General features: G+C 41.7%; 1 protein-coding gene across 4 annotated transcripts in view; it reads left to right on the top strand.

Moving 5' to 3' along the window:
• Positions 1-23,760, top strand: part of LOC135212992 (BTB/POZ domain-containing protein 1-like) — a 337,906-nt gene that overhangs the window by 247,170 nt on the left and 66,976 nt on the right. For all 4 annotated transcript variants that reach the window (XM_064246770.1, XM_064246771.1, XM_064246768.1 and 1 more), the window contains exons 5-8: positions 7,086-7,307; positions 7,709-7,853; positions 11,668-11,846; positions 13,352-13,538. In XM_064246770.1, the coding sequence (XP_064102840.1) occupies positions 7,086-7,307; positions 7,709-7,853; positions 11,668-11,846; positions 13,352-13,538 (733 nt within the window). The remainder of the gene's footprint in view (positions 1-7,085; positions 7,308-7,708; positions 7,854-11,667; positions 11,847-13,351; positions 13,539-23,760) is intronic.

Here is a 23,760-nt window from a genome sequence, read left to right as displayed (position 1 = left end):
GCGTCAGTTTTTCTCAACCATCTGGGTGAGAGTTGTGGTTGACCTCTCTCGGCCTTTACCCGGTTCATTGCCCGTTTCGATTGTGTTTAGTGTGTGTGTCTGTGTGAGCTGTTATTATGGTTTCTTCTGCTCCTTCTTGGCCTCATCAACGTGTATGCCCTTGAACACCAGGTTTTCCAAATTCTCGTTGTTTGGCTTTGGCTGCGACCGACCCCCACATCACTTGTAGTAGGTGTCACTCTAATGTTTATACAATAACGAATCCTTGCACGGAATGCTGTGTGTGGCCTTAAAGAGCAGTTTTATAGCAAGAGGGAACATTGTAGGGTTTCTACTCTTCCTTCATGGGAGGGTTTTTCTTCTTTTCCCGTTGCTTCGTCTCCTGCTTTGCTCACACCCCATAGTAGTGTTGTGCCTTTGTCCTCTTCCTTTTCTTCCATCAATTTGTTATGGGAAGTATCAGGAAGCCCTCAGGCTGATTTTTTTAATGTCGCCCCTTCTTCTTCAGGAGTTAATTTGATTCCCGAGAGAGAGGAGGAGGGAGGAGGGTTTTTCATCATTGTCTTTTATTGCAGAGTTGAAGGCGTCCAAGATGGCGGCGCTTTGGAAGACGAATGGGCTAACAGGGTTATCCATCCCTAGAGGGTTTGCTGATGCTCTTCATGGATGCTCACTACCCCCCTCCTCATGCTGTGCAGGCCCTCCCCCCTCCTTCTGGCCTCGTCTTCATGGGTAGCCGAGGGCAGCCATAGTATTGTATTGCTCCGCCAGTGACAGTTGCCGCTTCTTCGAGTCAGAGGGAAGCCGTGACTTCAGCCCCATTAGTGACATCACGGGGTCAGTCATTTTGTATCCCTCCACCAGTGGCGTCTGCTTCCCATTCGGATCGAGGGGAAGCCGTGACATCATCACCACCTACGACGTCACTTCCATCGATAACGTCACTCCCAGTCATCTCCACTGCCCTGCCTCGCTCATCTGTGCTGACATCGTTCACTACTGTGATGTCATCTCTGCCATCCAGTTCACTGCATCTCCCTTCCATGACGTTGGAGCCTTCTCTTGCTGATCTGTCTGAGGCTTTATGCCAGGCAGGTCTTAAGAGATTGGACTCTGTTTTGGAAGATAAGTTGGCTGCCATGTCGGCTGGGAGGACTGGAAGCAAGCGTGTTGCATTGCTCCCACCTCCTGCAAAGAGATTGTCTAAGGAGCCAGTGCTGTCTTCCTCTCCTTCTCCCCCATCTCCGCTGCGTTGGCATATCAAGTGTTAGAAGGCTAAGGACTTTGCCCTCTCTTTGCCTGTTGAGTGAGGAGCAACACGCCCATGTTCCTGAAATTGTTGGTTTCGGAGTGTTAGTGTATCTTCCAATGAGCAATCTGTAGTGGCTGCTTAGTCCTCTGCATCGAGTCGCAAGCATGTTGCAACCTCTCCTGTTTGTGCACATATTGTAGGCACTCCCACTTCTCCTTCTCCAGGGCCTATTCATCATCATAAGGATCTCAAGGCGCCTGTCAAGAGGTCGAAGGTTGTGAGCGCGGAGTTGGTGCAGCAGGAGTGTTTGCTTGCCCCTCTCCCTGGTACTTCCAGGTTTCGGCTCCAAGGGATTCTCATTCGTTCTCGAGTGTTTGGGATTCCTCTCCAGCTCACGTTCGTACATCTGCCACACCCATGCCTGTTCGCAGCCATGTTAAAGAGTCATCTGTTGGGAGAGTGCGTAGTTATGTTCCTGGTGTTGTGGTTGGTTCGTCACGGGAGTCGGCACTTGAATCCAGCCCAGACAGGTTAGTTGGTGTTTCGGGCTGTTTAGCTGCTGGTTCTTCCGTTAATTTGAGTGAGGAAGGCGCTTTAGATGAGCCTGCACACCCTTCTTGTCGTCGGTCTCTGTGCCGGAGCAGGAGGAGGGAGAAACGCAAGAGTTTTTGTCTTCCTTTTCAGAAGTTGTCGATCTCATTTGTGGATTCAACAATTTGGAGAGTAGGACTCGGGCTCGGTCATCTTACACTCCTTCCTGCTTGGAAGCCTTGCTGGGAGCTACGCAGGACCCCAAGTCTTCGTTTCAACTTCCCTTGTCGGGGCACATCCAGTCGGTTTTGCATAAGGTTAACGCCTCTGTTTCAGATCGTGACAGTTCGCTTCACTCTAGGGGCTCGGCCAAGTTGCTGCCCCCACCTCTCACGAGGCATAGGAAGTACTATGCTACGAACTCTGCCTTTTTGATGTTGCGTCATCTTAACCCGGACGTCATTCGTCTGAAGCCGGGATTGACTTTGGAGCAGGTGAGGTCAGTGGCTCCATCGTTGTCTCCACAAGATGCCTCAGCATTGGAATCTACGGCAACCTCCATGTTGCTGACAGTTTCTTGGCTGGACTTCTGGTCTATGGTCATTGCCAAGATAGCTTCTGACAGGTCCCCAGAAGGGTTGGTGAGTGCCTCCTCTCTTGCCTGTTTGTTGCAGTCCGGAGGCAAGGCGTTTTCATATATGGCTCACCTCTGTTAATTTATGGGCTAACCTTCTCCTGATTAGAAGAGATGCGTCTTTATCAAGGATGGAAAGATCAGTTGACCCTGAGTCCTTGCTGGCGTTAAGGAATGGGGATCTGTTGGAGTCTCAATTTTTGTTCCCTCGGACCGAGCTGGAGGATGCGATAGACCGGCACCGGGCTGACACCAAGGACAGATTGGTGTACCAGGCTGTGTCTAAGTCGGAGTTTCATCCATAGAGACGTCCGGCTCCTTTTCCCCCTTCCCAGCAGCAGTCATGAAGATCATCGCCTGGTAGGTCATCAAGGAGTTCAGTTTTGGCAGGGCCTCCCCGTTTGTCCCAGCCTAGGCCCGTTCCTTTAAACCGACAAAGGCCCCCAGGGTCAGAGGTAAAGGGGGCTGTCGGTAGGTTAGGCGCCTCTCCCTCTCCTGTGCCATGGGTGGGGGTGTCCTGGTGGTCCATTGGGCCAAGTGGCCGGGTTATGGGGCTGAGAAGTGGGTGGTAGATATCCTTTGGGGGGGTTACCTACTGCCATTCAACTTCTCTCCTCCTCTCTCGGACAAGCCGCAGCTCAGGAGGGCATATCTTCAGATTCTCTGAAGTTCTTAGCTCTTCGGGAGGAAGCGCAGAAGATGTTGGACAAGGATGCGATAGACGAAGGGGTGCATCCGTCTCTGGGGTTTTACAGTCACATCTTGGTGCCCAAGGCGTCAGGAGGTTGGAGACCTGTGATCGACTTATCCACCTTGAATCACTTCATCACGAAGACACGGTTCAAGATGGAGACCCCGCGTTCAGTGTTGGCAGCTGTGAGAGAAGGCAACTTCATGCTGTCAATAGACTTAAGGGACGCATACTTCTAGATCCCTATGCATCTGACGTCCAGGAAGTTCCTTCGCTTCTCTCTCGGGGACAAGGTCATTGAGTTCAAAAGTCCTGTGCTTCGGGCTGACCACAGCCCCTCAAGTGTTCACAAGGGTCTTCTCTCGTATCAAGTTGGGCCCATGCTCAGGGGATCCGTTTGCTGAGGTAATTCGACGATTGGTTGGTCTTGGCAGATTCCAGGGAAAGCTGCTGCAGGACAGAGATAGTCTGTTTCGGTTTTGTCTGGAACTGGTCATCGTGGTCAACCAGGAAAAGTCAAACCTCGTACCCAGTCAAAGGATTCTCTACCTGGGCATAGTCATCGATACGGCGCTTGCAAGAGTTTTCCCATTGGATCAGAGGTTGGAGAAGTTGCAAGTGGTGGCACGCGACTTCCTCTCAGAACCATATCAGTCAGCTCATCAGTGGCAGGTTCTTCTGGACCCTCATGGGCGCTTCATCTTCGGTCTCTACAATGGAGACTGGGGGAATTCTGGTCTCCGGCGGGGGACTCACCTCTGTTAAAGGTTCCTCTGTCTCTGGAAGTGAGAGAAGACCTCGTTGGTGGTTGGATGACCAAAATCTTTTGAAGGGTGTCCCTCTGCGTTCTCTTCCACCAGACTTCCTTTTGTTCTCGGACACCTCCCTCGCAGGTTTAGGCGGCCTCATTGCCTCAGGCGTTTGGAGTTTGGAGGACAAACAGCAGCATATCAACGTCTTGGAGTTGAAGGCAGCCTTCCTGGGTGTGAAGGAGTTTCGGGAGAAAGTAAAGGGTCATTCTGTCATTCTCATGTCATACGACACCACAGTGGTCGCCTATGTGAACAAGCAGGGAGGCCTGGTTTCATGTCAACTTCACGCCTAGACCGTCGAGGTTCACCAGTGCGCGGTCAGCAATTGGTAGAGCTCTCAGTCAGGTATATCCCAGGCAAACGGAATGTGGTCGCAGATAAACTCAGTCGTTGGGATCAGATCATAGGCACAGAGTGGTCCCTTCATCAAGTAGTAGGGGACAAGCTCTTCCAGGTTTGAGGGAGACCCATGCTGGACCTTTTTGCAACTCGGTTCAACAGGAAACTGGAGATATTCTGTTCAGTGGTTCCAGATCCTTTAGCATTAGCGAAGGATGCGTTCCAACATCCCTGGGACAACCTGGAGGTGTATGCCTTCCCTCCGTTTTGTTTGATCCATCAAGTTCTGAACAGGCTGATGAGTTTGCAGGGTCTCGGGATGACTTTGGTAACCCCTCTGTGGCCTCAGGCAGAAAGGTTTCCCGATCTGCTGCTGTTGTTGTCGAAGGTTCTGAGGGAAATTCCCCTTTGGCAGCATCTCCTGTGTCAACCACATGCGGAAAGTAGAATCCCTGTCTCTTTATGGTTGGAGGCTATCAAGTATCTCCTCCGAGTGAGAGGCTTTTCTCAGAGAACAGCAGGGCATATGTCCAGCAGTCCTAGAAAGTCGACCTCCGCAGTTTACCAAGGCAAATGGGCGACCTACTGTGATTGGTGTCGTGAACGGGTTTTTTCTCCACTCACAACCTCTATTCAGCGAATAGCAGACTTTTTAACCTTCCTCAGAGATGAGAAACGTTAGTCTGTTTCTGCCAAGAGGCTACAGGGCTACCATGAGTTTAGTGTTATGCCGTAAAGGTATCGACATCTCTTCCAGGGAGCTTTCCTTGCTAGTTAAGGGGTTTGAGTAGTTGAGTTATCCTAGGGAGCTCAAGCCTCTGATGTGGGATGTTTCATTGGTTCTCAAGAGCTTCACTAAGGGTCTATATGACCCTTTGTGTCACTCATCTGACAGGAACTTGAGGCTCAAGACAGTTTTCCTCCTGGCCTTGGCATCTTCGAAGAAGGTAGGAGAGCTCCACAGTCTGAGCTATGACGTGAAGCACACCAGGAGGGTTGGGGGTCAGTGTCCTTCGAATTTGTCCCAGAATTCGTGGCCAAGACCCAAAATCTCTCTGTGCACGATGATAGGTTCACATCATTTTCCATTCCATCACTGAATGACTTTGTGGGTGGTGATGCTCAAGAGCTTTTTTTGTGTCCTGTCCGGGCCCTGTGTTGCTATCTTAAAAGGACACGGCACCTTAGACCAGGATACCGCAGACTTTTTGTTAGCACAGGACATACAAAGAAAGAGGTGTCGAAGAATACTATCTCTTTTTGGATATGGGAAGCCATCAGATAGGCGTACTTGACTCTTGATTCCGCCACCACGTCTGTGCAGACTAGACCGTATGACGTTAGGGGTATTGGTTCCTCTCTGGCTTTCAAAAAGAACTATGCTGTCCATAGAGTGCTGAGTGCTAGTACTTGGTTACGCCAGTTCATGTTCACCTCTTTCTATCTTATGGATGTTGCCCACAGATCTATGGACACAGTTTTCCCTGGGTCCTGTGGTGGCTGCCCAACAGGTTGTGTAACTCATAGTTGCCCTCTACAGGGCACTTTTGTATCTTACCTAAGATGATTGTGTGGATGAGAGAATGAGTGAGTTGGCTGGCCTATTTCTTTCTCTCATACCTTTCCTTCTTCCTTCGGGCGGTTTAAGGAATAGACACGTCATTCGCTGGACTGGCCTGGTGTACAAATAGCCAACCCTCTATTCAGTAGCATATGCTCCGCTCCTTAGCAAAGGGGAGTTGGGAGCAGTAACAAACCCTGGTGTGTTGGTTTGTTATTGGACAGTCAAAGTTTCTCTTTGGTTCCCTATACAATGATTCTCCCATATATCATTGTACGTCACTTGTTGTCTGGGTGGTTAGATATCAATTTATCTAGCTTCTCACGGGCTTCCGTCCCTCTCCGGAAGTTATTTCTTCTGGAGCTGGACAAGTGGGTAGGCCCCCAGCCAGTTTAGGATGTCTTGTACCTCCCTCCAAGTATGAGTCTATCCAATTGTTAAGACTGAAGTTTTGTTCGCGTATGAACAAATGACAAATTTTTTAAGGCAATTTGTATTTTTCATAGCCACTAACCTGAGGACTTAACATTGTACTGCCCACCTCTAGCCGCCCCTCTGTCTGGTAAGACATCCTGAGTTGGGAAAGATTGACACGATGGCGTATTGCGTGGTCCTTGACCACTCTTCACCCGATATACGCAGGCATTGCCACATCTCACAAGATTCCTTGCTTTCATCTGCAATTTAACCGGATCCAGCTAGGCGATAGAAATTATCCTATCCTATTGTTAAGACCGAAGGTTTGTAGTTATGAAAAATATAAATTGTCTTAGAAAATTTGTCATTTTTCTGTAAATTTGAATTATTTGTAAGAAGAAGCAGAGGGGTTTAGTAGGAATACAAGGTGATCAACATTTTATGGTCTCTGTAAATAAAGTGTGTCGTCATTTGAATGAAAATTATCAAAGGCAATCGGTTATTCATAATTTTTGCTGTTGTAGGGCTGAATATTCACAATTTTTTGAAAGTTCAGATTGAAGGATAAACTTCAGGGTGCCTACTGTAAATTCATACAGAATGCGTAAATGGTTACTACTTGCTTTACAGTAACATTGTGCAGTCTGATGCTACATAATCCAAAGTGAAAGGTTCTTCATCTTAGTAAATACCACCCCTGTGTTTGTGGTGCGTTAATTGCTGTCTTTGTCATAGACATGATAGATTTTACTTAAAATTAATATTAATAGCCATACTGCATCTTAATGCATTGTCTTTTTATTTATGATTTTTTCTGTTTCATATTAATAGAGGATGTTTTTTTTCAGATTTGCCTTTTTATTCAACAATGAAATCTTGAGTGATGTCCACTTCTTAGTTGGTAAAGGAGATTCTAGGCAACGAATACCAGCCCACAAGTTTGTTCTGGCTGTTGGGAGTGCAGTTTTTGATGCAATGTTCAATGGACAGCTTAGCACTCGACAAGAAGAAATCGAATTGCCTGATGTTGAACCTCAGGCTTTCCTTGCACTGTTGAGGTTTTTGTATAGGTAAGGACTTCATGTGTAAATAGATATGGTTAGTAACCATAAGATTATTTAGTAGTTGTAACTCAGTTCGGGTCATTGATGATAGGACATATTTTCGTGTCTGTGAATAAGTGCTGTAGTTATGAAGTCATTAAGTAAAACCAAAATGGGCATATTGTTAGTAATGAGTTCTGCAGAGTGCCACTGCCATATCAGGATTACTTTTTTATACTTATTTCTTATCCCAGAAACTGAATTGTGCCTTTTAATAGTGTTTAAATAGGGTAGCTAATAATTTTGCGATGAGATTATACTAGCGTAATTTACTCCATCTATTTTGTCTTAATGTGGCCTTTCTTTGGTGTTGGTAAAAAAATCCAAGCAGTGCAATATTGTAACAGTGAATTATTCTGATTCCACAGTGATGAAGTGCAAATTGGTCCTGAAACTGTGATGACTGTGTTGTATACTGCCAAGAAGTATGCTGTACCTGCTCTTGAACAAGCTTGTGTTGATTTTCTTAAGCGAAATCTGTCTTCTGATAATGCATTTATGCTCCTTACTCAGGTGGGTTGATCGTAGTTTTCCATAGAAATAGGTGTTGTATGTTCAAATATTCTTCTCTGTCTTTGAAGACTATTATATAACTTAAGAAATATAGTAGGTAAGAATACACTTCCCACTGGGAGAAATCAATGATAACCTACATATTGTTTGAAGTTTAATGAATTGTTGATTGCAGATAAAAAAAAAATTTATCTCATTGCCATTGTGATACCATTAGATGAACAAATATTTTTGTGAGTGGAGATTCAATTGTGTTTTGTCAAGATGGTTTTGTTTAATGTCATAATTATTGCAGTGAATTTTACTGTACATAAATTTGAGTTTGTTCAAGGTATTGTTGTCTTTTTTGTGTGTCTCTGCGTAGTGCCAAGGAAACTTGTAACTAAACTATAGTACTATCCATTATATTTAATCATTTGGAATGCTTTAATCAGAAAAAATAGCCTTTGAAGATTAAAGTATTCTGTGAACAGATAGAAATAGTACGTACTGTATATTCCATGTCTTTTGGGGCTACTGTCTACTAGAAAGCATTAGCTATGTGTATAAAGGTAAATTATGAGAATCATCATAATGCCAAGAAATATACAGTATATCACATCTCCATGAAATGTCAAATGCTATTTTCAGTTTGAAGTCAATCTAACCTCATCATAATGGAGTATATTTGAGTGTCTTTAGAAAAAATAGTTTTGGCATGATCCCTGAACAGAGCCTGGCTTTGCTGAGGCATAACTGATTCACATAATTTGTGTATGCTGGAATTTTGTAGGTATTTTAAGCATCCTCAGATGATAACAGAATGAATCAGACGGGCAAATTTTAGCTCCTTCCATCTGGAGGAAGACTTAGAAATTTGACTAGCAATCAACCTTGGTTGATGATTCATGAAAATGGGCATATGATGTCAAAGTTAGTGTATGCACAGCAGTGTAATTTAGGTCTTGATTGGTAAATAGTATGCTTGGCCATTTTCCTTGAACTTCATATCATTAGGGAATTACTTCTGTTGCCTTTAGGGTTTGTGCTTCTATAGGAGGTGGTTTGTGTGCTGCATGGATTGCATAAAATCAGTATCCACATTATGTTGAGGAGTCGCCTTGTCAGAAATCTCGGTACCAGAGGCTTTTGATCTCATTACTGAGCAATTGTTGGGCAGTCTTCTTGGGGATGCTGATACCATGATTTTAAGAATGGTTGTAATGTAAGAGTAAACCAGGGTGTTTGGAAACATTAAAAAGAGGGAACCAGAAATATAAAGGGGAGGAAAGTATTTCAACAGTAATATACAGAAGAAATTGCAATGCACCACAGTGTTCCTTGAAACAATGGGAGGCAGTGCTGGAGGAAGGAAAGATGTAAAAAATTATAAGGTTGACTGGGTCTAGGATAATCAGCCTTATGAATTATCTTTTTTATGAGCCAAGTACGAGAGGAGTACCATACTAGAGGATGATGTTAAATATTTGTAGATCTAGATAAGATGTTAAAGAACACAGTACATAAAGTACCAATAAAAGTAGTGAGATGGGTATTACTAAGCTTGAAAAGACTCACTAACCAATTGATGGTATGTATTTTACCAGAACAAAAGATTGGTAGTGAAAAGTAGCAGAGATGCCAGAAGAATGTATGCTAGTTGTTGGTGTGGTGTCCATCAATGAACATCAGTTAAGCATTTGTTGTTTATGATAGGATACAAGAAAAAGGTGGTATATTTCAATGTAAAAATATAGTGAAGTAAGATTGTTGAACAGTTAGAGATGGACATTGCAAAGGCAGAGGGTAGAAAGTCTCATTTACACAATAGCTGGTGTGAAAGTGGCGAGTGATTGCATGTAGTAACCGTGGATAATTTTAATAAGTGTTGAATACTGTAAGTGTTGAACATTTAATGTTTATTTATCCTAATTTGGTTGCTTGAGAATTCTAGCCAGCTGGATTCTGGAGAAATGGGATTTATTGGACTTGAAAGCCACCAATTGTTATTCTAAAAATTCTACTGTGTTACAAATCAAAAGATGTTTCCATAGATTTTATGAACTGGTATGAATATTAAATTGCACTGGATCTCTTGCTAATGACCATTCAGAGATGGAAAATTGTAAGTATAGCAGCCAGGTCTGCAGCCTTTATGATTAGCTAAAACGTAAATTACCATAAACTACTATGGGGCACCACTAAAGTCCATTACAATGGATACATGAGAGGTTTTGTTTAGTGATAAACTGATAAATTAAAACTGAATGAACTCAAGTAATGTCATAGCATACATCAGTCCTAAAAGAAGACATATAGAAGGAGCAGTGTGTTATGTCAAAAGTCACCATGCCTATTTTAATGCAAGGTTACTTAGCCAACACACTTGATATAATCCCAATCTGTAAATCTGTAGAGTACAACAATTTTAACTATAGTAAAACGTATTTTGTACGACTGCCCAGGTGTGATAAGCCTTGGTCTTAAATTGTGTAAGGACATTGTCTCTGAATGTTCATCATATCTATTTATACTTTTCAAAGGTTCAATTAAGTTGAAATTTACCAGTGTAATTATTATTATTTTGCTTTGTAAATTAGACCTGTAATTGCTCTGTTTTTTACTCCGTAGTCTGATATAACTTTATCACCACTAGCTGAAGCTTGCATATTACTGTTTTGGAGAATACTGAGAAAACAAGCAGATTTCATTCCTTTTCTTTATCCTAAGATCTGCTATTACTACTCCAGACCTAATAAAATAGAACTTTAAGCTTCTTAGAAAAAATGACAAATTGTCATTTCCCAGCACTCATTCCACTATTATGTAGGAAGATTCTGATAAGGACTAGTAGTACACTGAGTAGGGGACCACCACTCCAACAATCCTATAATAAGAGTAAAAGTAATGATTCTTGTACATAATTAACTTACCAGTAACCTCAACTAGCATTCTAGTAACTCCAGTCTATTCTTTTGTATGCATATCACATAAAGTAGATCCTGAAATTATATAAATTCCTTTAGGGAGGGCTGCATCTCTCCCTTTCCACATGTTGCACTTTAGGCATTACAGAAGGTTCTTTACAGCATCCCTTTGGTCTTACCTCTTGGCATTTAGCCTAAATTTTATATTCCATTCCATTTCAGATTTTTGAGCCAAAGTGTCTTGTCTCTTATCTACTTGGATGCTGTTTTCATTATCTTTCACATTTGGTAAAAATAGTTCTAGGAATATTTTTCTCACATCAACAGTTATTATTACTACTTTTTATCTATAATCCTTTTCTAGGAGGAGTAAAAAATAGAGCTAAAAGCAGCTGAAATAGGGGTTTGTCCAGACAAACAAGGTGAAGCTATCTTCTAATTACTATTATGTGACTAGGTGTCAGGAACTGTTAGTACACCCAACTGGACTTTAATTGCTTATGTATGACTAGGTTTATATTTATGATTCATAGTATTTGGTCTTTATATTTTTATTGTTCATAACTTGTAACAAATGAAATTGCAAGAATCCCATGTTCCATACTAACTTTTTAACTTGCCTTTAAAATAACATAAAGATATTTTCTTAAATTTTAAATCTTTATGCCCTCCCATCAAGACTTCACAATGACAATTTTTGTGTGTTCATGGATTTCCTCAAGCTTTTGTGAATGATGCTGCTGTAAGATTCAAGTTATCCTTTACCTCGAATAGGAAAAATGTGCTCTGTGTTATCATTAACTGAGTCTTAAAGATGGAGATAGTGATTCATTCATTGCATGTTTCCTGCACTTAATAATTATCCTGTTTGAGCATCTCACTCACCTATCCACTTGATTTCCCTTTAGGCACGATTGTTTGATGAACCACAGTTAGCAGCCCTTTGCTTGGAAACAATTGATAAAAATACTGCAGATTCTTTGTCAGCAGAGGGCTTTACTGATATAGACAGCAACACTTTGTGTATGGTGCTGGAAAGAGATACACTTCGTATCAGAGAGGCAAAACTTTTTCAGGCAACAGTAAGGTGAGGGTTTATATTGATGTATTTTCGATTAACAATATGAGTTAGCTATTCAATTTAAAAGCCAGGTTGCAGTTGGAAGTCAGTATGATCCTCTTTCGTAATGTAGTTGAAATTGTAATTGCTCTTTAAGTCTTGGATAAGGCACTGGCACATGAGAACACAGTACTCCGAAGTCATGCCGCCAGTATAGAGAAAGTAACTGGCATTGGTGGCAAAAGTGAAGATTCATGTGTGTCATCTTGCATCGAAAGATCGTGACCTTTGTTTATGTAGGAAGAATAGTATGTATATCTAACATATTCTTCCAAAGACCATATAATTGAAATCAGTACAATTTAAGTACAATTAACTAAGATTGCTGTTGTTGTTAAACAATAGTTATCTATTTTTGTATGAGCTAGGCCTGTGTAGGGTAATCTCTTGATCATATAGTATACAGAAAACAGGCAGTTGTCTTGCACAAGCATACCATTTAAATTCTTGAATGCCTAGGTATACTTATGAAAATGATAGATTTAAATATATAATTTGGTATATATGTAATGCATATTAGCTTCCTTCCTAAAGTAAGAAAATTGCCTGTTTACATTGTCAAACAGTTCAGCCCATGTGACAAAGTAAGGACCATTTTGTGCCCTTAATTAGTGTTGCATCATCTATTGCTAAGAAAAATGGCTCTTAATATGTGTTGCTAATAGGTATTTCCATACGTTAAGATAGTAGATGAAATAAGTAGTACTATTTTTTTTTTTTTTTTTTTTTTTTTTAAGATTTCTCATTATTTTTTGTGATATTAAATGAACCATGGAGATTAAATGTACTATATACAAGATCTTGAGGTTTTTGGGAAGGTTAGTTGAAGATTGTATTGTCCTTGATCTACAATGGTTAGACATTGCAAAATTTCATGTGAACTCCAGAAGTTGAAAGCTTTTGCTGTGACTGGTAGATCATGTTTTTAAATATTTTGGAACTGGTCACAATATGGGAATAAACTTGAAGAGTCACTTGTCACTTGCAGTAGAACCAATCATCCTTTATAAGAATGACATTCACTATAAAGTGGACTTGGCCTTGAATAGTATATATATTTTTGTTTTTATTAGATTTGTTTGATTTTTTTTTATAGAAAAGGAAGAGCTTATTATGTCTGATTTTTTTTTTTATAGAAAAGGAAGAGCTTATTATTTCATTGAAAATAAAGGGTAGAGGACACAATAGGAGGCAAACTAATTATTTTCTTGTGTTTCACTAACCCAGTTTTTTTTTCTGTTTCATCTTGTTTTTGGACCCACACTTGAGCATCTGAATTAGTTTTACGCCACTAGCAATATCTCAGTCAGCAACTTTTTTTTCTAACATACAAGAATTCTTTTAAAGCTTATATGTTATGTTAGCAGATATGTTATTGTTATTTTATTGTTATTATTACTGTAATTTGTCAAAATTGGTTTAGAAATGCATAATGTATACTGTTGCTTAGCATCTTATTTTACTGATGACAGATGGTCTGAGGCTGAATGTGAACGAGAAGGCTTACCAGTAACAAGTAGTAATCAGCGAACGGTGCTAGGGAGGGCACTTTCTTTGGTGCGCTTTCCTCTTATGACGATTGAAGAATTTGCTCAGGGTCCTGCTCAGTCTGGTATTTTAACTGATCGGGAAGTCGTTCAACTTTTCTTACATTTTACTGTGAGTGCTGGAGCCATTTTGTTTTATCCTTTGCCATGTAATTCATACTGTTACTGTAAAATTATTATAAATTTGTACTTACTGTTGTCTTTAATACATAGTTTTTTTGTGTTTTTTGAGAAATACTATAAAGTATTGCTTATTACTATTTCTTATATTCAGATTTTGGTCATTCAAGCAAAACTTTCTTGTATGATAGTGCTACAAACATTATTGTTCATACATAATGCTAAAAAAATTTATTAAATGATACATAAAGTGATCAGTAATTTTTGAAACTAAGTAGAAATGATAGAGATACAGATTTCTAGAAATGAATATGATTAAGTTATTTTGAAAAAGATATTCATATTTTAGCCGTGTAAATGATGATTGGATCAACTGATCAAAGAATGCAGAAAGAGATAAGAAATTCAATCCCAGTATTTTGTTGAACCATTGACCAAAAATGTTACAAAATACTCCTTGACCAAAAATGTTACAAAATACTCTTCAGGAAATTTTATTCATCAGTAAAGGATTTATTCTTTTAATATATACAAATGAGAAATATATTTTACAATAAACTTGTCACTCATTTGCAGCCAACATTCATGATCTTCAAATCACTAAGCATATAGTCTTTTGTTTGAGAGAAAAGGAGATTGTCAGTAGCCTTACTCACCGGACCTGTAGGTCATCTGCAAGCACTTGTCTCAATTATTCATGGTGTGTAACATTGTTCACTGCTAGAAGATTGCTGCAGACAATATTTTCATCGAAGGATTGTCTGTATAGGTAGTGAATCATATTAATTTCCATTTACCTTCATGTCTCTTGTATGTATTAATAATTTGTATGATTTTCATCTTGATTTAGTTGTCAGCTGTATCTGTTTATAGCTGGCTGTTGTTAATGAGTTTTATGTATGTCACATTATAGTGGACAAGAGCCAGACTTTGTCACTGTTGCAGATGTTCCCCAGCAGCTCAGTTCCTATTGCAAACATGTGGCAAAATCTGGGCATCTTTTACCCCCTGAAAATACTGCTCCTGTACATACCGTATATTTCGGCGTATAAGTCGACCCTTTAGCCCCAAAAAATCATGCCAAAATTAGGGAGTCGACTTATCTAACGGCAATAAAAAGTTAATCTTTATTATTTTGGCATATCGGTACAGAAATCCAGGCTTTACAGTTGGCTAATAACAATGACAGCCTTGTTGAGGTAACTATGTATGTAAATACCAGTATTAAAAACATTTCACACTGTAATACGACAATAATAATACATTAGAACATCCATTACCTTAAATAAAATGAAACAAATCAAAGTAACTTGAAGAAACCCCAATCGCACAGCAAGTGTAAACATTGCGTAGCTATTTGCAGTACAGTAATTGAGAAGGATGCGTTCACTCTGACAGTTTTGTATTTACCAGGGTATTGTTCAAAAACATTTATGGTATGAAATCTTTATTTATCACTTTAAATAAAATAAAAAAAAATTGTATTTAATAGTAAATATGTATTTAAAATCCTTCAAAATTACTTGAGTCATCGTCACTTGAATTAAACAATTCATCAGACAAATTATCATTCACGGTTCATCATAACTCATAAGGATCCCAGTTTGAATCTGGTGAATCAACTGCAGGTTTGTTTTCCCTCAAATGAGCCTGTTTATGCCATAGAAGAACCAATGGTCAAGGAATATTCCAACATAATAATAAAATACCGGCACGTCATTTTAACAACCCAATCAAAACATTAACTTGAGTGACAGTTTGTACATACATATATACGTAGGCTGTTATGCAGCGTTAGTTAGCGCTTTGTTTGTTTACATTACACTCGAGTAACGTATCTTTCGTTTCTTCATTTCTAATCATATTTGCCGGTATTCATCTTTTATATATTACACAGATTTGTTAATATACCGAGTATATTACCTGTATTTCTTATGGTAAGTAGAGCAACATATGTACCGTAATAACATTCAGGTTATTTTATATGTTACGTTTTACCCTGCTGCTTATTTTGAGCGTACGGTTGGCCTCACATTTTATAGGTCGACTAATATACCCGATATTAGTTAAAATCATAAAAATTTACTCAGAATTGGGGGGTCGACTTATCTTCCGGTCGACTTATACGCCGAAATATACGGTACTTGTTTCAGGATGACCTCAATTCATGATTAGAAGTTTCTCAACCAGCCATCCATTTCTTATCGATGTCTATAAAGGATTTCTTATAGTGGCTGGATACAGAGTAAGAGTTGTTTTTATACATTCAACTTACCTGCCAGATATATACTTAGCTTTAGACTCCGTCGTCCCGACAGAAATTCAAATTTCGCGGCACACGCTACAGGTAGGTCAGGTGATCTACCGCCCCGCCGCTGGGTGGCAGGAATAGGAACCATTCCTGTTTTCTATCAGAATTTTTCTGTCGCCCGTATTGTAAACAACGTTTGCAGTACCTCCTGAATTGATTTTCGTTTTTCATCGCCATCGATCTTCTGGGCTGTCTTTTGCAGGGAAGTACTGGGTCTTTGGTTCGGCATACGCTTTTAGTAACTTTTTAATGTATTTAGCTTCGAGTTTTCGAAAAAAAAAAAATTTACGTGAAACCAGCGAATTTGTCGGTAGACACTCACATAATTTGCAATAAAGGGAAACTTTAATATCTATTCACTAATACGTGTAAGAAGTGTTAAAAAAGCTTGATTGAGGAATTTAAACACTCTAACTTCCTATTCAAGGAAGTCAGAAAGCATATTACTAAAAACGCTTCCTTTAGAAGCGTTAATATGTCTCGTATTAACGAGCAATTAGAGTATTAAGAATACTAGTAGTTGTTGCATCCTCATCACCTTACCTCACAGAAACTACAAATTCATCTTGTGAAAATTTGAAGAATAAATCTAGAGAGCTCATAATGCGAGCTCTTAAAAAAGGTAAGAAGTGAATATAGTGTTTCCAGTGCAGTGGAGGGTGCGTTCTGTTCGGCTCCATCTCGCTCCCAGGCCTAGTCCTCTTCCAAGCTCCCAAGCCCAGAGGAGAAGGAATGTCGAAAGCCTTACAGAGGTTACGGAGAATCCCCACCGATCAGGCGTCCCCTCGGCAGGATCTGGAGCATCCCAGACTACCAAGGAGGGCCATTGCAAAGGCATCCTTTAAAATGTGCGTCTCTTCATTCGATTCTTCATCTTACATCCGAAAAGACAAAGAATGGACATGTTTGGAGTTCGGACGATCTAGCGTGTTCTCGGAAAGTTAAGAGAACACTAAGTGCCATCTGGGCTAGAAGCGGGAGCCGCGTTCCAGCAGTCTAGCGCGAGCCACGTTCCAGCAGCCAGCAGCGAGCCGCGTTCCAACAGTCCAAGCGCGAGCCGCGTTCCTCCCTCCAAGCGAGAACCAGAGTCTGATCTCCTGTTTCGCTTTCTTCCATGAAGCGTGGAGTTGTGTCCGAGCTTCCTGAGAATGTTCCGCCTTCTCCCAAGCAACTAGCTCCTATAGATGAGTGGTTTTCTTCAGCCCTAAAAGAACCATCTTGGCGAGGAGCGCCAGGCAGGACAGAAGCCCTTTCCAGGCAGGAGGAACTTTGCGGGAGAAGAGATTAACAGAGAGGAGCTTTCTAGGCGCAAGGCGCCTTCAAAGCGAAAACAAATGTCCAAGAGCAAAGAGCCTTAGAATCAAGTGGACAAACAGAAGGATCTTTCCATGGATTGTTCCGAGCAAGAGGCACCTTCCAAGAGTGAGGAGCCTATTAGGCGCTCGGAACTATCCAGACGCACGGAACCTTCCACAATAACGGAACGTTCCAAGCGCGAGTTTCCTTCCAGGCGCTCGGAACATTCCGAACGTTCCGAACTTTCCAGACAAGCGGAAGAATTTTCCAATCAGGAATCTTTTTCCAGACGCACGGAACCTTCCACAAAAATGGAACGTTCCAGGCGCGAGTTTCCTTCCAAGAGAACGGAACCGCACAAGCGCAACATTCCAGACGCGCGGAAGCTTCCAGATCAGGCGCTCGGAATTTTCCAAGCAGGAATCTTTTTCCAAACGCGCAGAACATTCCACACAAGCGGAATTTTACAAGCTCTCGGAACCTTCCGCACAAGCGGAAACTTCCAGACGCACGGAACTTTCCAGGCGCGGATCGCCTTTCATATGCTCGGAACTTTCCAAGCGGGAATCTTGTTCCGCATGCGCGGAATATTCCAAACGCGGAACTTTCCAGGCGCGCGGAACCTTCCGCACAAGAGAAACTTTCCAAGCGCGAAGAACTTTCCACCAAAGCGGAACGTTCCAGACATGCGGAATCCTCCAGGCTGGGGTCGCCTTCCAACAGTTCTTCTCCTCGGAAACGATCTTCCTCTTCGGGACTTCAGATATCGGAAAGATCTGTTGTATCGTGCAAGAGAATAGAAAAGACTTCTAGTTCTCTTCCAAAGGAACAGAGTGTGTCTTTTTCCGCCAGTCTTTCACCGAATAGGGGCTCTTCTACTTCAGTACATGAGTGACCTACAAAGGCGCAAGATGTCGCACAGGCGGCCGTCGCTTTTGTCAGAATGATTCTTATACTGAGAGAAGCCCTTCTCCAATATTCAGAAGACTGCTGTAACAGGCAGTTCCTCTCAACGTGGACTCTCTTCTTCATTCATACTCATCGGCGTTAGGGAATGACTGCGGAAAGGGAACATCAATTTTTCCTTTCGTAAACCCTAGATCTGAACTGGAATCCTGTCCCTTCCGCGATTTCTTTGGAAATCATGAAGACTTAACGAGTTCCTGGATTAAATTCCCTATACTCTTTGTATCTTAATGGGTTAGTTCTCATTCACAAAGATCTCAATACTTAGCATATAGCTCTCTTGGACAAGATTCGGAGGAGCTCTCATTCATTGATTAGAGGCTCTTCCAAGTAATAGACGCGTAGAATATGTCCTTTTAGTCTTATGTCCAAGAGATTAGAAAGCTTAAGAGATTCTCTTCGATCCTCGGTTCTCACTTGGGATCTTTAGATAATACTAGTTCGTTCTATTAACGAAAAGAACGAAGATAGTAAAATTTTCCATTCTCTCCTTGCCTCGGCAAGGAAAGAATGGAGTAGAGAATTTTCTGTATAGGAATACTGTATGGTCGAGTCATATGCGCATACCGTAATTACTCTATGGTTGCCAACTGAATTCCCTGTGTCCTTCCAGGGATTTCCTAGGTAAGGATTACCCTTAAAGGGTTTCTTATGATAACACCGACTCAGCTTCTGTATTTAAAGAAGGATGTTTCGCTTAAATATGCATTATTGGATACTTCCTTAAGCTCGAGATTAATTTTACCATATTCCTTCATTGAATGGAATAGCTGGCAACTCAGGAAGAATGCACTGAGACAGCGAGAGAAGACTGCTGTCTCTGTAAGCCAATACAGTACCATCTGGTTCTCGGTCATGGTGGGTTGGTTACATCTCTCTCTCCTTCGGCATTGACTGACTGTACGTTTCTCTCCCTTACAATCACGGACTTAGCCTCGAATTGAGGGGATTTGTTGGCAAGCATGAATAACATTGTCTGAGTTTTTGCTACGAAGCTTTCAATAGAAAGATCTCTTACAACCTTTCAATGCTGTTTACCGCAATGTAACAGAATTATAGATTATTCTACCGAGGTAGAGCACTATATTATATAATGCTTTCATGCCTACGAAAGCATAGCCTTATTAGAGAACGGAGCATGCTCAGTGAGGAGATGGATGAGTCTAATGGGAACCGTTTTCTTCGTGGCAGAAGTTTGTTTCCATGAATGGACTATATTACGACTATAGAGTTTTTTCCTACCAAGAAACGGAAATAACATATATGATGGCGCCGGGTACCATGAGAGAGGTACAGATGTTCTGGCACATAGTCGAAAAGAATTGCAAGCATTTTAGTGGACTTGATATTTTCTCGATATAGCGAGTTGTTAACCAAAGGGTTCAGTAGCCTCTCTGACAGCAGGCTAAGTAAAGTCACGATTCGTTCCCGATTTTGTTCCCCGTCTAATTGAAAGGGGGTTCGATCCCAGGGAAGGACGAAAGGATTTTTAAAATCAATTAGGCCAATTCCACAGCTCTCTCATATCTCGAGGAGAATCGGGAATCTCTTTTTCGCCACTGTTCGCATTAACAAGAGAGAACCTGTTTGGAACACAGACATGGAACGTAACAATCCTTAAGAGGTTTGCTGCACAAGGTTGCACGTCCGTGAGAATCTTTTCGATAATAACTATTTACGTCTGTCTACCCTTAGTTGGAAAGAGAGTTGTGGAAACTTGCGATACGTCTTCCACATACATCTCTTCGCAGTGTTGAAGACGAATAAGCTTCCTCTAGAATGCTTCCTTATTCTCAAACCAAGAAAGGTAGCAATATACGCCATCCAGTTTGAAAGGGGAATAAACATTAGTCTTTTTTCCCCTATATATATATAAATTCTTAACAGATATTTTAAGATAATTAATGGAGTTAGAGGAAGAGAGGATGATGTTTTTCGCCCCATGTTGGCCTTCGAGAGGTTGGATTCACGGAGGTCACGTTCTTCTCACAGCATGTTTCGGAAGGCTTTTCCAAAAGTCTGGATATTCTATCAGCATCTATTATAAATGGACCTTAACAACCTCTTCACTATGAGTCTGTCTACGTGCAGACTGACCGGAAGTGGACATGAATGAGAGGATTTTTCAAGGTAAATGACATGAGTCATAGCCAAGAAATAGAATTGCTGCAGATCGTGCTAGATGGAATGAGGAAACTGGCCTCTTCCGATACCTCTGTGAACCTCTTAGCGGTTTTTCTTCCCTTTCAGAGGGAGGAATCACCTCTGTATATATCTGCTATCAAAGAACGCAGTAAAAGGCTATACTCTGTCTCTACAAGGGGAATTAGAGATAGCAGAGGATTAAGATCTTCGGGATCTTATACGATACCTCAATACGACAAGAGTAGGATATCATGTACTTTGAATGGGATCTTTTCGTGGCCACAGATTCCATTTTCCGACAAGATGGAACTGCTCCTCATCAAACTTCTTTAAGAAATTTTATGAAGGAATTCTTTGTTTCTCTGAGCCCTAAACTACCAAGAAGACAAGTGAATTTTTTTTTTGCATTGGAATCTCGCATCAGATTCAATGGAGAGACTGCAATGGGTTCTTGCCAGCATAGTATGTCTGGCAAAAGAACTAAAACCCTCTATTCCTGACTCAACGCTTTCAGATAGTTTTCTCGTTGTCCAGACAAGGTACTTACATTTTCATCTACAGAAGAAGAGATGGTTTAAACGTTTGCCTACAGAGTCTTTGGGGTGCGATGAGGGCTTGAAATGCTTCCCAGAAGGTATTCAGAGGGATATAATAAAAGCTAAGAAATCAGGGGTCCGCCCAATTTCAGCTCGGAGTCTCCTTCGACTTCCAGGCTCCTTCCCTTCCTTCGGGCAAGGAGAGGGAAGATTCTGCAACAAGAAACTTCATCAACATGTAAGAAGAGATCTTGTTAGCAACGGAAGTACTCATGAAGGATTTTCCTCGGAGGAAGACTCTTCTCTCTCGTACTGTTAGATATCCTATCGTCTACTGGATGTAGCTGACTACAATCACCTCCCCTGGCTAGAGGCCAAAAGCTCAAAGTGGAAGAATTTCTTCCACCCTTTTCCAGTCTCCTAATAAACTATTGTGGTTGTTCAGGACTTTCGGACAGAGTAGCGCCAGCCAGGCGCCAAATACCAAAACAGGCGAAAAAACGCCAGAGGCAGACAGTTCGAAGGGACACTGTCATTGTCTGATGCGGAGAAGGAGAGGGCCTCCAACCTGGCGCAAATGCGCCAGAGGCGAGCAATTCAGACAGATAAGAGTGTCCGAGATGGACATCGCCAAACAGCCTCGAGACTCTACCAAGCTCGAAGCTCCAGCAAGTGGGGAGGAGCCAACCAGGCACCAAAAAAGCGCCAGCCTAGCACAGTGCGCCAGAAGCGCCAGCCTGGTGCAATGCGAAGGAAGAGCTAGAAGCGCCAGACAGGCGCGAGGAGCCAGCCAGGCGCGAGGTGCCAGACAGGCTTCAGGCTTCAACCAGAAGAGATCCATGTCAAAGAACACCCTGGTCTTCTTTGAGACAAGTGTGATCTCTAAAGCACTTCATAAGTAACTTGATGATTCCTTCAAACAACTGAGAATTAAAGCGCATGAAGTGCGAGCTTTTGCGAATTCTTGTTCTTTCCATAACAATATGTCATAAAGGACATATTAGCTGTCACATGCGGGAGATGCAACTCTGTATTGACTTCCCATTACATGAAGGATGTCAAGTTAACCTAAGAGAGATCCTTAACTAGTGAGTTAATTTTATTTAACGTAGTGTTTTTTCTTGGGGTTGTTTGAAAGGAGTTTGGGGATAACTCTTTTCAAATTAAGCACTAACCCTCGTATTAGGATCAGGTGATTGGGATCGGTGTTGTGCTCCTTAATTATGCCACTAGGCATAGGTGTATTGTCATATAAGTGGATAAGACCCCATTGACAAAGGCCATTAGGTTCTGTTGAGTAAGTGGATAAGACCCCATTGACAGACCTACAAGAACTCTTAGCCATAGGTCACATCCTCACTGAGGCTCTTGAGACGGAGTAGACTCCTAAGCCTAAGCAATAGCTAGGTAGTCACCCCTCCGTCTAAACAGATAGGAACCAAGGTTTTATTTATTTATTACCTACAACGTATGTTGTTTACCTGTCTACTCAGTATTTAGCTGTCTCTTACCCACCACCGAGGGTGCCAATCAGCTAAGTATATATCTGGCAGGTAAGTTGAATGTATAAAAATGATATTGTTATGATACAATAAAGTTTTATACATACTTACCTGCAGATATATACGATTAATGGCCCACCCAGCCTCCCCGCAGGAGACAGGTGGTAGAGAGAAAAAATTCTGATAGAAAACGGGAATGGTTCCTATTCCTGCCACCCAGCGGCGGGACGGTAGATCACCTGACCTACCTGTAGCGTGTGCCGCGAAATTTGAATTTCTGTCGGGACGACGGAGTCTAAAGCTAAGTATATATCTGCAGGTAAGTATGTATAAAACTTTATTGTATCATAACAATATCATTTTGTACCTGAGAAGTATTTCTTAGCACTGATGCCTCCAACCATTGATAGGAAATGAGGAGTTTCAGGGAGCAAGAATTTGGTTGCACCAAGAAGTGTCACCAAATCAATTTTTGGAGATGAAGGTTCAGGCTTTCATTCACGTTAGAGGCAGAGCATTTAGTGTTGTGACTGACATCCTGACCACAGTGTTTTATTAACTGCATCAAGGAGCATAAACTTGGAAACCCCTTGTCTGGTTGTAGAGATTTTCATATTGGCCAATAAAAACTTGTCCTTAGAAGGCACAATTTAGTTGTGGATAGCCTCATCAGAAAAGATCAGGTCCTCCCCCATAGAATGGTTGCTTTACCCCAACATCTGCAAGGCCCAGTAGCAATTGTGGTTCACTTTTCTACTTGTCTGTCCCCCTCATTTTGGGACCACCTTGATGTGGTGAGGGGGCTCTCGAACCTCCGGAATTTCTTCCTACATTCGAACCCAAGAGTCCCATATAACATTATATTTGTTCATGCGCAAACAAACCTTTGATCTTAACAATAGGATAATTTCTAGCGCCTAGCTGGATCCGGTTAAAAAAAAAAACAGATGATAGCAAGGAATCTTGGGATATCTGGCAACGCATGCGTAGATCGGGTGAAGGATGGTCGAAGACCATTCACCTATGATCACGCATCAGTCTTTCTTTTGACCGCCTGGGCGAGAGTCGTGTTAACCTCTCTTGGCCTTTTCCTGGTTCATTGCCCGTTTCGTTTCTGTTGTGTGTGTGTGTGTGTTTTGCTGGTATTATGCCTCCTCCTGCTCCTTCTCAGCGTCGGCGTATGTGCCCCAGAGTTCCAGGTTTTCCGTATTCTCGTTTTTTGGCTTCGGAGACATCCAAAATGGCAACAATTTGGAAGACGCTCGGGCTAGGGGGTACCCCGTTCTTGGAGGGTTTGTTAGTGCATTTTGTGGAGGGTCGCACCCCCCTTCCTGGTCTGGCCAGGAACATTGAGGCCTCAATGTTCCTGGCGAGAACTCTTAACCCCCTCTTACTAATAATAGGGGGCCTCCCAGTGCTGGTCCTAGCCTTGGGTACTTCCTTCCCTCCCGATTCACA

This window comes from Macrobrachium nipponense, chromosome 42, assembly GCF_015104395.2.
Source record: "Macrobrachium nipponense isolate FS-2020 chromosome 42, ASM1510439v2, whole genome shotgun sequence".
NCBI classification, from domain to species: domain Eukaryota; kingdom Metazoa; phylum Arthropoda; class Malacostraca; order Decapoda; family Palaemonidae; genus Macrobrachium; species Macrobrachium nipponense.
This window is presented reverse-complemented; position numbering and strand designations above follow the sequence as displayed.